This window comes from Rhinolophus sinicus, linkage group LG09 (assembly GCF_036562045.2).
Source record: "Rhinolophus sinicus isolate RSC01 linkage group LG09, ASM3656204v1, whole genome shotgun sequence".
In the NCBI taxonomy this organism is placed as follows: Eukaryota; Metazoa; Chordata; class Mammalia; order Chiroptera; family Rhinolophidae; genus Rhinolophus; species Rhinolophus sinicus.
The window spans coordinates 9,997,041-10,012,376 of NC_133758.1; the positions used below are offsets into that span (position 1 = coordinate 9,997,041).

Consider the following 15,336-nt stretch of genomic DNA (forward strand, 5'->3'; position numbering starts at 1 on the left):
CTTTTTTAAAAAAAGATTTTATTGGGGAAGGGGAACAGGACTTTATTGGGGAACAGTATGTATTTCCAGGACTTTTTTTAAAAAATTGGGGAACAGTAGTGTGTTTTTCCCAGGACTTATCAGCTCCATCCAAGTCAAGTTGTTGTCCTTTCAATCTTAGTTGTGGCGGGCGCAGCTCAGCTCCAGGTCCAGTTGCCGTTGTTAGTTGCAGGGGCGCAGCCCACCTTCCCTTACGGGAGTCGAACCGGCAACCTTGTGGTTGAGAGGACAGGCTCCAACCAACTGAGCCAGATCACTCGGGAGCTGAGCTGCAGCTCATTGACTTCATTCTAGTTGTGGAGGGTGCAGCTCACTGGCCCAGGTGGGAATCGAACCGGCGGCCCTGTTGCCCAGAGGTTGCACTCTAACCAGCTGAGCCATCCGTCCACCCCTCAATAAATATTTCTTGAATGAAAGTGAAGAGAGTGGGTCCGCTTTCTAATACTCTTTCTTTTCCTCCCCTCCTCTCTCCCTGCAGGACGCCTTTGTGGAACTGTACGGCCCCAACATGCGGCCTCTGTTCGATTTCTCCTGGCTGTCTCTGAAGGCGCTGCTCAGTCTGGCCCTGGTGGGAGCTTGTATCACCCTGGGTGCCTATTTGGGCCACAAGTGAAGTCAGCAGGCCTGCCATAAATAAATATGCAAAAGGTTCACTAAAGCAGTAAAAATATATGCATTGTCAGTGATGTACCATGAAACAAAGCTGTATTCTCTTAAAAACAAGCAAACAAACAAACAAAAACCCCACAAAAAAAACAAAAACCGCTTTCAGGCTCAATGTCGAATCAGCTATTTACTGCCAAAGGGAAATACAATTTATTTTTTACATTATTGAGAAAAAAGATTTATTTATTTAAGACAGTCCGTTGAGCATCCTATCTTTGGAAACCCTACCATTAATTGCCAAGCCCCACCTGTGTAGCCCCACCTGGATCTCCTGTGCCTATAAACGGATTTGCTTTCCACGTTGTTGGCTGGACTGACTCACCATCTGAAAAGCAAACAAACTGACAAAGGACGTGACTATTCCAGAAGCTGGGTTTCTGGCTGCTGGAGGTTTGGAAGAAGATGTTCATTTTCCTTGCATTTATTTGCCCCAGAGGCTGTGATATTAATTGAGGGAGGTACTTGGAGGCAAGTGCATTCTTCCCTGGCCGGAAGAACAGACACTTTGCATATGGTTCACATGGTACATACCCGGTTGGAAGAAAAAAATTGGGAACTGCAGATGGACTTGGTATCTGCCAAGATTTCCACACGGAATGACAATGACAGGAAATATGCCCTTAAACCATAGGAGAGTATTTTTTTAAGCTACCAATTGTGCCGAGAAGCAGTTTAGCAATTTATACAATATCATCCAGTACCTTAAGCCCTGATGTATATATTCATATATTTTGGATACGCTCCCCCTCCAAAAACTGGCTCTGTGTATGAAACAGAATCCTCTGGAATGCGAGGAAGTGAACGTTTCGGTGACTTCTTCGGCACCAGCAAGGCTAGTTGCCCAGAAGCATCAGGCCGCCACAAGTGCCTGCTTTTCCGCAAGAGGCTGTAGCATGAAGTCCGCCTTGCCCCAGCTCAGAGGCCTCGTCCTGGAACTGAGCCTGGGCACTCGCTGGCCTGCTCGAGGGGTTTGAAACAGAGCAGTGTGGTCTCCCAATGTCTGGAAGCTGACAGAACTCAGAATTACACTGTCAAGAAAGAACAGTAGTAGGCCTGGGCCTGGTACTCCAGTACCTCCAGTGAGGCCCTTTTCCACATGGAGCCTGGAGCCTGGAGCTGGTAGCCAACGCTCCCAAGACATTTATCACTTGTAAGACATTTATCACTGTGGAGGGAGGGAAACAAAGGCACTGCGCCTTTCATAGCAGAAAGCCTTTCATAGCAGAGAGCGGTGGTGAAGGCTGGGAGAGCCACCACCGAACAGAAACGCAAAGAGAGGAGACACGTACGGCCTGCGAGCAGTGCGGCCACCCACCTGCCTGTGAAGTTTAGAGCAAGGCTTTAAATGACTTTGGGGAGGGTCATAAATCCTGAAGGAAGCGTTGAAATGAGGTGTCATGGATTAATTGACCTATGTCTATGGAATTAGGATGTAAAACATTATCTTGTCATTGTAGTTTGGTTTTATTTGAAAACCTGACAGAGAAAAAAAAAGTTCCAGGTGTGGAATGTGAGGACTATCTGTACATCCTGGGCATTAAAAAAGAAAAAAAAAAAAAAAAACAGTGATGGAAAACTAGACAAGTAGCAAAAGAAGTGGTATCTTCAGCTAATAAACTAGGAAATATTTTTTCAAGTTTAGAAAGCCTTGAGCACCACGTGGAATAACTGTGGCATTATTGCATCATAAAGCATTTATCTGTATTAACTTTGGAATGTACTATGTTCAATGTTTAGTGCTGTGGTTGATATTTCAAAAGCTGCTTTAAAGAAAAATACATGCATCTCAGCCTTTTTTAAAAAATTGTATTTAGTTATGGCCTCTACACTATTTGTTAGCAAAAATGATCATATTTTCATTTGAGATTATTGCCTCTTAATTCTTTGAAAGCATTTCTGAGAAGATGAGATAAGCCCTGGGTCTCAGCTACCTGAGAAACCCTGGAGCATGCTGGCCATGGAGGGAGGCGCTTTGTTTCAACCAAGTTATACACACGTCATGTCAACACAATTGTTTATTGTGAGGGACGGATTTGTTGTCCCTTTGACCTTGTTCCTTGAGGGCTTATTTGTCCCTGGGCAAATCAGAATTTTACGCACATTATTTAGGATTGCATGTATATTTGGTTAAATCCATGAGGTTCATTCAGGTTGAAAATCCAGATGGGAAGTGACCAGGGGCTATGGTGGTTTGACCTTTAGAGTGGCTTTACGTGGCCTGTTTCCACAGAGACTCACCTAGAGCCCTCCTGCCCTCCTTCCACAGGGCCCTTTTCCACGGCTGTCCTTCAGGTTCTTCCTGAAATGCAGTGGCACTTACACCCCACACCGAGAAAGCAGGAAACCCCCTGGTATGAAGCCAGACCTCCCTGGCGGGCCTCAGGGAACAGGACGATCAGACCTTTGAATGATTCTGATTTTTAAGAGAAATATTATTTTATGAAAGGTTTACATTATCAAAAGTGATGAATATGGAATATCAAATCCTGTGCTGCTATCCTGCCAAAATCATTTTAATGGAGTCAGTTTGCAGTACACTCCAAGTGGCGAGATCCTCCAAGCTGCTTTAGAAGTAACAAATGAAGAACATGGACATTTTTAATATAAAGCCGTTTGTCTTTTATTGTTGTTTTTGTTGTTGTTATTGTTTAAACTGGGATTTGCAGAATATTCTAAAAATGTATATATATATTAAAAACAAGAAGCAAAAACTCGTGGGGGCTAACTTCTGGCTGGTTTCCTTTTGCTGTGGGGTTTTGTTATCTGGTTTTAATGGTAAATGTGCCCAGCTACCTGACCCCAGAACTGTATCAGATTGTGGCTGCGCTCACCCTAAGAGTAGTTATGTTTCATTTTTCTTGTTGTTAAAAATATGTTAGAAGCAATGAATGTATATAAAAGCCTCAACTAGTCAATTTTTTTCTCCTCCTTTTTTCATTGTCTCAATTATTTTGTGATCAGACAACAGAGAACTATTCCTACTTATTTCGTGTTGAGAAGAGAGTCACACTTGAATGCATGGAGCACAGTTGGCCAAGGTCAGGGTTAAATAGAACGTGTGCACTTTCCAAATTGGGATCAAGGGCTCTAAAAAGAGCCCCAAGGAGAAAATCATCCACGAGCTTCCTCAGTCCTTGCACACCCTTTCTGCACAAGCTCTGATCAAAACAACTGACACGTCCTACAACAAACAGTTCACCTCAGATTTTACAGCGGCTAAAAATTCTCCTAGGTTTAAAATTTGTATTAAAGTCACATATTGAATTAAGGAAGCAACTTTCTTTGTTCAAACACTGAAAACAAACAAACATCCTCTGCCCCAGCCACTTATGGGCACATACTCACATACGACCTAGTCCTGGCCCAGCGTGGGAAATTAGGAAGTGATCATAAGTGAAGAGGAATTACAATAATCAGAATTAAATGCAAATAAGTAGGGCAGTCCCAACATATGTCTGGCTTTCACGGTAAGGATCTACTACTGATTGAACAGAATTGCAAATAATCTATATTGTAATTAAACTTATGCTAAAATGACTTAATTTACAAATGTGAACGTAAATTCTAATTTCAGTTGTACTTTCAAGGCAGTGGCTGTTCTTATACTTTCTTATCACTTATAGTTAGTAATGTACACCTACCCTATCAGAAAGAAACAGGAAGGGCTTGAAATGTAAGCCATTCTAAGGAAATTAGGGAGTCAGTTGAAATTCTATTCTGATCTTATTCTGTGGTGTCTTTTGCTGCCCAGACAAATGTGGTTAACACACTTTTTAAGAAATACAATTCTACATTGTCAAGCTTATGAAGGTTCCAATCAGATCTTTATTGTTATTCAATTTGGATCTTTCAGGGATTTTTTTTTTTTTTTTTTTAATTATTATGGGACAAAGGACATTTGTTGTGGGGGTGGAAGGGAGGAATTTTCAAATGAGCAAAACATTCCCAAGACTGGATCAGGGCGTGGAGGTTTCAGAATAGCCAGGATTGTGGGGGATAAAAGGCAAACAAGTGTGACCTTTATTAGGGTCAGTGTCGTGCCTCCATGAAGGATCTTACGTGACAAACAAGAAACAGTTTTAAATTCTGTGATGTGTTGAGATTCTAGAGACATCACAACAACTCACAATCCAGCTCTGTATGGCAGCGCAGATGGACCAGGACTTTTACACATTTGCCTGCAATGGTATATATTTCAAGACTGGATATGTCTAATGGCTATTTCAACAATAAATGTGCAGTTTTAACCGACAGAATATTTAATGAAAACCTTCTGGTTGGTAGAGATATCTGTTTCTAAATATTATGCACGATACAGAAAGAAAAGACAAATAGTAATAATATGAAACTGAACTGGATAAGTGATAATACAGGTCCCTTATCCTTACCCGAAGAATCATTCTGTTCCATGTCTGTGCTCATAGGACAGACCTTGGACAACAATGAAATATGCATCCCACTGGGCACAGACAAAACCAGATGGAGTAGGAATGGTCTTGCACCAATTAATCATATGACTACCCCAGAAAAATCACTTAAAGCCAATATCCTATTGATGACAAGTTTGTTTTGTGTACGAAGGCAAGCCCAGCAGCTAAAAACACTTGTGCAAGATGGAAAGGCTTAATCAAAAGATCCTGGGACTGTTATTAAATATGACTGTGGTACAGAAACTTAGCAATGCCACATACCTAAACCTTTTGGGGAATCTGTAGTGAGCCTTCCAAGCTAGCTCATTTTATTAAGTTTTTCCCTCCGGGGTAGCATTTGAAAAAGTGGTAGCCGATCAAATTTCTTTTGGGGAAGCATTAGTGGTTGTGTTTATTATACTGTTTTCTTAAGTTTTCAACCAAGTTTTGCTTTTGTTTTGAGTTACTGGGATTATTTTTGTTTTAAATAAAATAAGTGCATAAAAAGTGTTTCTGTATTGAAAGCTTTTGTTATCAAGATTTCACATTTTTACCTCCCATGGCTGTTTTCAAGATTGATACTTTTTAGGGGTGGCTGATACCCTGCAACACTTTATACACACACACATTCACACACACACACACACACACACACACACACACACACACACACACGGTAAGCATATTTTAGATAGTTAAGATAGAGTCTCTAGTTGGCCAGCATTAAATATAAGGGCGCTTTTTTGTGTCTTATCAGAAAAAGCCACATTGCCATTAAACTTTTCTTGTCTGCCAGCTAATATTTTGAAAAAAAATACAGTGTGAGATATTGGTTGTGCCCTCGAATTGTTTATAACGTGGTGACACGACTTTGCCCTGCCATTCATCGTCATTACTCAAGACTTTGAAAAGCCTTCTTAACAAGCCAGTAAGAGACACCAGAAGCCTCACTCTAACGAAGCCCTGTGGGACCAGGCTATGGGATTGGCTGCCTAAACGGTGAAACCACCTTAGAAGGAGGCCCTTCTGTTTCTTGGTTCCTCACCCTCTTTGGTCCAAGATGGACCAACCTTGGGTTCCATTCCCTGTGACAGCCATTGTTGTGACTGGCTGTGTTTTCCCACACAAAGTGGAGATCCCAGGCTGTACCTGTGATCCATAAGATGAAAGATTGTATAAAAAGGAGAGAAAATAACTGAAAGTTATGTTTGGAAGTGAGCATTTTAAGATAATCAAAGCAGTCACCTACTTTGCAGAGAAAAAAAACAAACAAACCCAAAAAACCGTAAGTAGCAAGGTTCCTGGGTTTCCCCCTTATTACCGATACACCAAGCCTCCACCCTTCAAATCTCTTCCCTTCAACGCAAAGGGACTCTAATAGTAACATCCATCTGTTGAGCATCTGCTGGATGCCAGCACTATACACATAACTATCACCAGTTCTTAATACCTTGAAAGGTAGGTATTGGCTTCTATTCCGTAGGAGAAAACTGAGACTCAGCAGTTAAACAACATGCCTAAATCCTCAAACGTTAAGTTACAGGAGGCAGGATTTGAGCCATGGTGTGACAAACTCCAAGCCTGTGCTTCTCAAAAAGTGGTCTTCAAACGGCTGCATGTGTACCCTTGGCGCACAGCGTTTCCAAGGGCTGTTTAAAGGAATCAACCTTCTCAGCAAGAGGCTAGTGCGCAGGCACTGAGGAATCACAGCTTTTCATAGGTCCTGTGTTCGAATTTGGGGGTTGGTGTGGTGGATTTTTGACCCGGGGACGTTGGAAGGTTATTCCAAAGGGGAATTCTTTCTCTAGTGTATATGTCCAACTGTCCATGATTTGCGGCCTTGTTCTGTTATCTCATTAGAAATAGGATGTGGTCAATTTACACCAAGGAAATGAGGAAAACCTACAAAGCAGGTTTTGTTTTGCTTTGTGTGTTTTTTGTTGTTGTTGTTGTTGTTGTTGTTGTTTTTTCTTACTCCCTCTTTTTTCCCCCCAGCGAGCCAATTTACCTGCACATTCCTGGGCATTGTCCTGGGTATTAAACTGTTGGGCTACCAAAAGGTCTGATTTGAATCTTTCCTCGGGAGGAGAAACTAACCTTTTTGCAAATCATTCTTTCAACTCCTTGCTTTCAACGAAGTTGAAGAAGTGCCTACCTAGTCAAGATAGCTGGCAGATAAGGTTTTTTGAATGTGATTTCAGAATATAATTCAGAAACTTCCTCCTCTCCCATGTACTCATTATGTGAACAACACTCTTCAGAGCTTACATCTTAAAAACAAAAAACAAGAATAGACTTGACGGTGAACCCTGGCTCTTTCCAGTAATAGGTAATTTCTATTTATGGATACATGTCCTTCCTGGGGAGATGGAATAAACCAACCCCATTTATTTCGTTAAGAGGTGTATTTCTAATAAAATTTAAATTTTATATTTAATAATCACTCATCAAAATGTGTAATATATTTATACATTTTTTATCAATTGGGTAATAATAAAAGTTGTAATAATTACTCAACCCAAGAACAAAAACATAAAGCCTTATGGTCACAAAAATTCATAGACTTACTTTTGTAGAAAATTATGAGGTTAATTAAGGTTTCAGTCGTAAGAATCTGCATATTAGGGTAAAATGGAAAGTAGAAATATGAATTTGAGGGGAGAAAAGGAACAATGTAAAATTTCCAGGTGTCAAAAATAACTTGTTCCTGTGTTTTTCATGTAGATACTGAGTATCAGTCAAATCATTATATTTAGATTCCATTGTCTGTAATTAAAAGTAATGTAGCAAATTTATTTTAAAATGTCAATTGTTAATACCTTCTCAGTCAAACTTGTTATTGGTATGTATAAAAATTCCATTTCAAACTGGCCTCCATTCAGGGATTCTCTTGTGAAACAGACACCCAGAGAAAAAAACAAATAGTGCCACAACCAAAGAATGGCTAAAGTCTGATTGACGTGTTTTAAGATACCTGAGTGGGGGAACCCTAACTTCTCAGGATTTCTTAATCCCAGTAAAGTTGATCCGGAAATTACTCAAGCATTTTATCAGGAATCATAATTACTTCATGGAAGGAGCCATAAATTACATCATAAAAAAAAAATTCTGCCACGGACAGGTTTGGACAGTTTTCTTTCTCATACTATTAACAACGCATTGGAAATTAAATCCTTTGCAACTATTTACAGTTAAATTTTAAAAATCAAATGTCAACTTAAACATGTGCAAGGGTGGTACGTTTTTCAATCTTCCTTTAGTGGCACACCAACAACTTGTTGGAAGACCCCCGGTGCTCTCAGCACTTCTCTGGACTTGATTGAAAGCTCCAAGGTGAATGGGGGGATAGTAGGGGCCGAAGATACACTCTCTCCTCCAGGACCCAGCAGGGCTTTTAAAATGAGTCTTTCTGTCCTGCACCGAAGAAGCAGGTAATTGGGTAATAATAATTGTAGTAATTATTCATTCAAGGACCAAAAAAGTAAATAAATAAAGCCTTAGTGTCACAGAAATTCACTTAAATGCATAGACTTTTGCTGCAGAAAACTATGAGAGGCTAATCAATTTAAAACGTACTATTTTTGTTGAAAATGTGTTGAAAATTCTCCTTTTGTTTTGGTTTTCATTAAAAAAGAAACTGCAGCTTTTTGCCCACTTTATCCTGCATGTCATTTGTCTGTCTGTCCTGCATTGCATGTTCCTGTACCATCCTTAATATACGCTGCTAAAATATCTGAACCCACATCTATAATGAAAAACTTGTCCCAAAGTAATGAGGCCCTGTTCTTTTCTTCCCTCTTTGCCCTCAAAGAGAAGAACTCTCTCTGACTTGGCTTTAATTACATACTCTTACAGTTCTTCCGTGGACCCAGTGACTGTCACAAACCCTGAAGGGCCTGAGAGTTTTCCCTACCTGCAAGTTAACAAGTCAGCCTGCCACCATTTTATGTATGCTGGTTGAAAACACGAGATTTCTGGGTCAGAGACAAAGGACTCACTGAAATTGCATCTGCCAGAGTATCAACATTTTTTGAGCCAGGTCCCCAAGTCTTAGTTCCCACAGGACAACGGGAAGAGGATCAGCCGACACCTGCACACACACTGGGTTATGATACAGGAGAGGAGTTTAAGAGTTTAGGAAACTCAAATCTTTTATAATGAGCAGTAAGCATGTTTGCCCTTTGCTGTGGAAGAAGACACCATGTCAGTCTTTCAAGGCTGTAAACAAATCTGTGCTTTGCTCTGGAGGAAGACTTTATCTTCCAAGACTGTTCACTATACACCATGGAAAGAGAGTCTGAAACAAAGAGCAGTTAGTACCTTGCAACAAGAGCAGAAACATGAGAAGCCCATGGCAAATTGTCTCCCAGCAGTGGCACCGAACAAGTCTACCCCTTGCATGTCAGGCCCCTGGATGCAAAGAGAACAAAATATACCCCTGTAGGCTTAGCTCCTCGAAGCTGAATGTTCTAGCCACAATTCTCAGCCCTACACCATCCTAGTTCCTCCATTTGGACACACCTATGTTTCAACATCCCTTTCAAAGGATTACACCAAATATGATCATGGTTCCTTAGCTAAGAGCTGACTCGATAACCTCGAGTCCCCTCTTTTCCTCTACCTGCTGTCCATGGACAACTGGATATTTACTATCATCTCAACACACCCACCAAACCTAAGTTGTCATGTACTCCCAAGACTAGGTCTTTCCCTAGCTTCCCCTTTTCCATCAGCAGTAGCATCATTTCCCCGGTTTTCCAAGCTAAACCCTTGGGCACATGATCCTCACTCAAAGCTCTTGGAACTGGTTGATGAATGGCTCCAGCAAACATTTGCGGAGCTCCACTCTGAGCACAGGTGTGGGACTGGGCTTTAGGTGGTAGGGATGATTAAGACCCAGTCTTTAGCCTGGTAACTCATTCTAGTGCCTTCCCTGGTTTTTGTTTATTAAATATTTTCAAGTCCCACTGAATGGGCCCCTTGTTTTCTGTCATCTTCTTTAGCATCAATCAGGAGTAATTTGCTATTTATATTATTAAATGTCTTTCAGAATGAGTTGCTCAGGGGCAGGTTCCCACGGACGAAGTATAAGCATTTCTCTCTCTAGCCAAGCCTTGGACCTTTTTGTTTGAAACAGCTGGCTCCGATACGTTGTAGTTATGGATTTTTCTCTGTGTTGTCTGTTTTTCCAAAGTTCTGAGCCCACTTCATCTCACAGCCCTGCAGGCGGGTGGGAGCAGACACTGCAAAGACTGTGAGTAAAATTCAGCAGCAAGTAGACCAGGGGCCTTTGATCTTCCCTCCCAAGGGGAACGTCATCTCCTATGTCCATGTGGAACTCCTCAGCTGGGGGACAGAAGAAAGAAAAAGAGGAATAAAATATTTATAGGAAAAGGATTTCTCACAAGCAAGCATTTGTTCTAAAAGCTTTTAGAAACATAATTATTTTCCTCCTCCTTGGGCTTTTCTGTTTTTAATATGAAACACTTTCAAGTCCCCTGCTTCGATTTCCAGGAAGCAATAATCCATTTTGCCTTGCGGGGAGTTTAGGAAAGAAACTAGGTTTTAGAAGCAAAAATATTTCCATTGAAATTGCCACATGGAACTCTTGCTGCTTCTTTAATGTCTTGCATAATAAGGGCCCTGTTCCCAAGGGCAGGGTGGACCAGTATTCCTCGGCCATGGACTGTAAGCGTCTCTGTCCTATTTGAGACACTGCTGGACTACTGGCCTCACTTAAACCCTCACCTATCCAGTGACTGTCTCATCCAAAGGGGAAACCTATGAACCAGCACCAACCACCGAATAGAAATAAACTGTGAGTCCCAATGTAAGCCACAGATGTGATTTTTCATTTTCTAGGAGTCACATTAAAAATTAAATTAACACATGAAATTAATTTTACTATATTTTATTTAACTCATTATGTCATGTCAACATGTAATCAATATAAAGATTATTTGGAGTAGTTTTCATTCTATTTTTTTTCCTTTTTTTTTTTTTTAATATAGGAAGTCTTTGAAATCAGTGTGGAACTGAAATTTGGAGCACATCTCAGTTCAAACCAGCCACATTTCAAGTGCCCAATAGCCACATGCGGCGGGCGGCTACCACGTCAGACAGCGTAGCTCTAGACTCTTTTTCTTGATCTTTTAGAGCTCACAGACAAACAATATGCCTGTAAAATAAATGCCTTCCTCTGCCTGACCCCATCCCCTTATCTTCCCATGCTAATTGAGTTGCTAAGGCTGGAAGGCATCTTTCTCTTCAATTCCCTCAACTCTTTTCCAGACTTACCCAAAAGAGTTCTTACTTTTGAAACATAGGTTACCAGTTTAAAGGAGGAACTAGATTGCATTGTGTTCAATGAAAGTATTGCAAACCTTGTCAGTGGGTGTCAAATGCCTGATATCAGAAGATCTGTATTCGAATCCCAGTGTGCTAAAAGTATGACTTGAGGGGCCAGCCCAGTGGCTCAGGCGGTTAGAGCTCCAATGCTCCAAACTCCGAAGGCTGCTAGTTCGATTCCCACATGGGCCAGTGGGCTCTCAACCGCAAGGCTGCCAGTTCAATTCCTCGAGTCCTGCAAGGGATGGTGGGCTGCGCCCCCTGTAACTAGCAACGGCAACTGGACCTGGAGCTGAGCTGCACCCTCAACAACTAAGACTGAAAGGACAACAACTTGAAGCTGAACGGCACCCTCCACAACTAAGATTGAAAGGACAACAATTTAACTTGGAAAAAAGTCCTGGAAGTACACACTGTTCCCCAATGAAGTCCTGTTCCCCTTCCCCAATAAAATCTTTAAAAAAAAAAAAAAAAGTAAAGCATTCCACCTTTTTGAATCTTAGGTTTCTCCCTAGTTAAACAGAGCGTACCGTTTGTCCTACCAAGTCCTACCAGCCTCCTGGGATAGTGGTGTGAAGGACATCAAAATGGTGAATGCCAAAAGGTTGTGGTGCCACATAAAATGGAAAAATCACATTATTTATTATTCCAAACCATTAAAAGCTGTGCAACCACAGAAAATAATAACCCACAATATCTACCCACACAGAGTAAGGATTTAAATTAAGAAGCTAAATCAAGGAAGCAAATTCCTATAATTACCCACAATGTCAACAATTTTTTAATTCATTACCAAACCTTGAGTTTTTGTATTTTTTACTGAGAGAGAGAGAGAGAGAGAGAGAGAGAGAATGATAAATGACCCCCAGGATAATAATCCATTGTGGTCCTTGGAGCCAGGTCACATCACGAGAAATCATCATAATGCCTAGCTATAAACTTAGTGAGGGTCTTGACAATGACACTGCAGAGAACATTGCATGTGGACCTTATTTGCAAAGACCAATAATTTGAGATGTCTACAGAGTGTTCCTGCAATATCTCTACCTCACAACTACCTGGTTATTTCCTTGCCCTGATAGCTTTTCGATTAGTAACATTAGCTTCTAACATTCCCTGTGACACCACTTAAAACTTACCTTCTCATTGTTTTCTTTAAAATGAGAACTGTGTGCAGGGAGATATGTTGTCTTCATTCTTAAATTATTCTCTCCCAAGCGTTACTTAAAAACAAAATTCCAATTTTGGGCTTTTCCCACTTGCCTTCACTAATTACTTCTTATATCATGTTCCACCCAGTGGTACCACAACTAATTCAAGTTCAAACAAAACTTAGTCACTGTTTCATCACACTCATCTCCTATTCCTGGGGAAGCCATGTACACTCCACAAAGATGGAAACCAAGAGGGGTCTTGAGCCTCATGAGGCCACAGTCATCACCGTGATCCGATCACGTGACCAAATGTGGCCATGTCCAGGTGCATAGAGCGTGTTCTCACACCAAAGTCCACACTCACCATTGTGTGGTGCACGGAAATAAACAAAGACCAACCAAATGAGAACAAGCAACGGCCATTTATTCAGAGTTTGCTATATATAGCAAAGGAGCCAGCCACCTCACATCACTTGCATTTGGCAGACACTCAAAGGCAGGCAGAGGAGAGGGAAAGCTTTGCAGTGGAAAAAAACGAAAGTTTCAGGTGTGCTCCACTTGGGGGCTGTTGGGCTGGGGAAGCCATAGGAGGGCCAACTAGCTTCCTACATGCTTGACTGGGGAGCACATTTGGCTCTCTCTGGTTGGTCCTAAGTTGGAAGTGGGGACAAAACTCAGGGAAGCTGTCGGTTGTTAATCAATTCCTGGCCCTCCAAGGCTGATAGATTCAGAGGTTATTGTTGGGCTTCCTGGATTATTACTAGAGATAAAGGTCTGACTTCCTACCGTCTGGTTTATAGAGAGCAGACTAACTTTCTGGGCTGGTTACTGTAGATAAGGGGTTGGTTTTCTGAGCTGGTTGCTGTGGATTGCAGATCAGAGTTCAATTTTTATATATGGTCTGGCCCTTGTCCGTTTGTATATTCAGTCTGTCAGGTGCAAAACAGAGCCAGTGAGGATGGCAGGAGCCTAGAAGGGATCAACATGCGTGATCAGGAAGTTATCAAATGACATCACCAGAGCTATGCAACGCCCTGGCAGCCAGCCAGCCATTTGTTAATGACACCCTCTGAGTCTTTCTCACCCACTTCACAGTCACATGGCTTTGTGACACTTTTCAGTCTCTACCACGTTATCTGAGAGCGTGCCTCAAGTGCACCTGTAATCCTACGAATGTCATTGAGAACATCGCTGTGAGAAGCTGGAATGCAGGACTTCAGTTACACGTCTGCAGGACTGATGATGCAACCGGTTACCCCAAGGAGGTACCCAAAGCTTTCTGAGATAAAGGACTAAGAAGCATCTTCTTGTGTTCCAGTAATTCTAAAATGCTTTACCATAGTTTTTTTTGTTTTTTTTGTTTTGTGTTTGAAGTGCATCTACTGCCAACCACCCCAAGGTGGCTTTAGGACAGCATAGTGGCTGGGCTTTAAGTCAGACTAGGGATCCAATGCTTGCTCTGATAATAATTTTTAAAAACACATGCTAAAACTGTCTTCCATTTACTTGCCCGACACTCTGATAAGTGCTTTAGGTGACTTGTCTTATATAACCTGTCACAGCAGCCCTGTGAGGTAGGTATCATTGTTGAATCAAGGTGTGAGTTTCTAGAAGCCACACGTGCCCTTTCCTACATCAACACTTCAAGCTTTGTTTCGTCATCACAACCCCTCTCTCATTCTTACCGTCCCCTCTGTATCCCTCTCATCAGAACCTTGTGATGACGTGGGGCCCACCCAGACAATCTAGGGTGGTTCTCTCATTTCAAGATCATTATTTTAAATACATCTGCAAAGTCTATGTTACCACATAAGGTGACATTCACAGGTTCCAGCGTTTAGGACATGGACATCTTTGGGGTGGCACATATTCAGCCTACCACAATAGATAAAGAAACTGAGGTTCAGAGAGGCAGATTTATTTTCACAAAGCCTCATAGCTGCTAGTAGTGGAGCTGAGGTTTGAGTTTTCCAGCTACAGAGACTTCTCTTTCTGAGTCCACCAGCAATGCCCTTGAGGCCAAACTCAGCACCTGTCACCGTGTTGTGTGTGCAAAGTCTGATGTTCACCTCTGCTCTTCCCCAGGCATGTTAGTCCTCATTGCTATCAGCCAGCATGGTCAGCTTCCAGCCATCCGCACATCTTTATCCAGAAGCTCTAGTGTTCAGGGAGACCATTATCTATGGAGACAAGGTCTGGTGGCCAGAGATGCCCCTCTTCAAAACTCAGTCTTCACTTCCACAGCCACAGCCCAGCAGTTTTCTTTGGTTTCATTTCATCTTGCTTCCTCTGCCGTCTTCCAGGTACCACCTCACTCCCTCTCTGGACCCTTTAAAATTATTTCTTAGCTCTGTCCTCGAAGCATATGTCTTCCTTTCTCCATTTCTTCCTTATAATAAGCCAAGGGTTGGGAAAAATATCTAGTTTAGCCAATAGTTGTTTCCAGGAGACGTGATTAAAGCAGCACGTGAATAGTCAGGGTGCTGCGGAGTGGAGGACCCATTCTGGGCGCCATGCAGCACAGCACATTGCCAGGCTGAGTCCCGTTGGCAGAAGGGCCACCTGGAGAGGAGGAAGACGTTCTTGGCACCGCCACTAAGGCCTCACCTTTTGCCCCACCTCAACCCTCCCTCTTGACTATAGGAAAACTCAGGGGGCCCTTGCACAGCCATAGAGGGCAGAATTACAAAAGAGAACAGAATACCACTGTTGAGTTTGCT

The 15,336-nt window shown here is 42.0% G+C and overlaps 1 protein-coding gene and 1 long non-coding RNA gene across 2 annotated transcripts in view; one reads left to right on the top strand and one right to left on the bottom strand.

The window, feature by feature from the left end:
- BCL2 (BCL2 apoptosis regulator) overlaps window positions 1-5,624 on the top strand; it is a 170,473-nt gene extending 164,849 nt beyond the window's left edge. Inside the window, exon 3 of the mRNA XM_019729326.2 lies at window positions 518-5,624. Coding sequence (XP_019584885.1) covers window positions 518-652 — 135 coding nt within the window. The 3' untranslated portion in view covers window positions 653-5,624. The remainder of the gene's footprint in view (window positions 1-517) is intronic.
- A 7,379-nt stretch (window positions 5,625-13,003) lies between these two features.
- Window positions 13,004-15,336, bottom strand: part of LOC109446218 (uncharacterized) — a 42,624-nt gene continuing 40,291 nt past the window's right edge. Inside the window, exon 7 of the long non-coding RNA XR_012498717.1 lies at window positions 13,004-15,178. This is a non-coding gene — a long non-coding RNA (uncharacterized LOC109446218). The remainder of the gene's footprint in view (window positions 15,179-15,336) is intronic.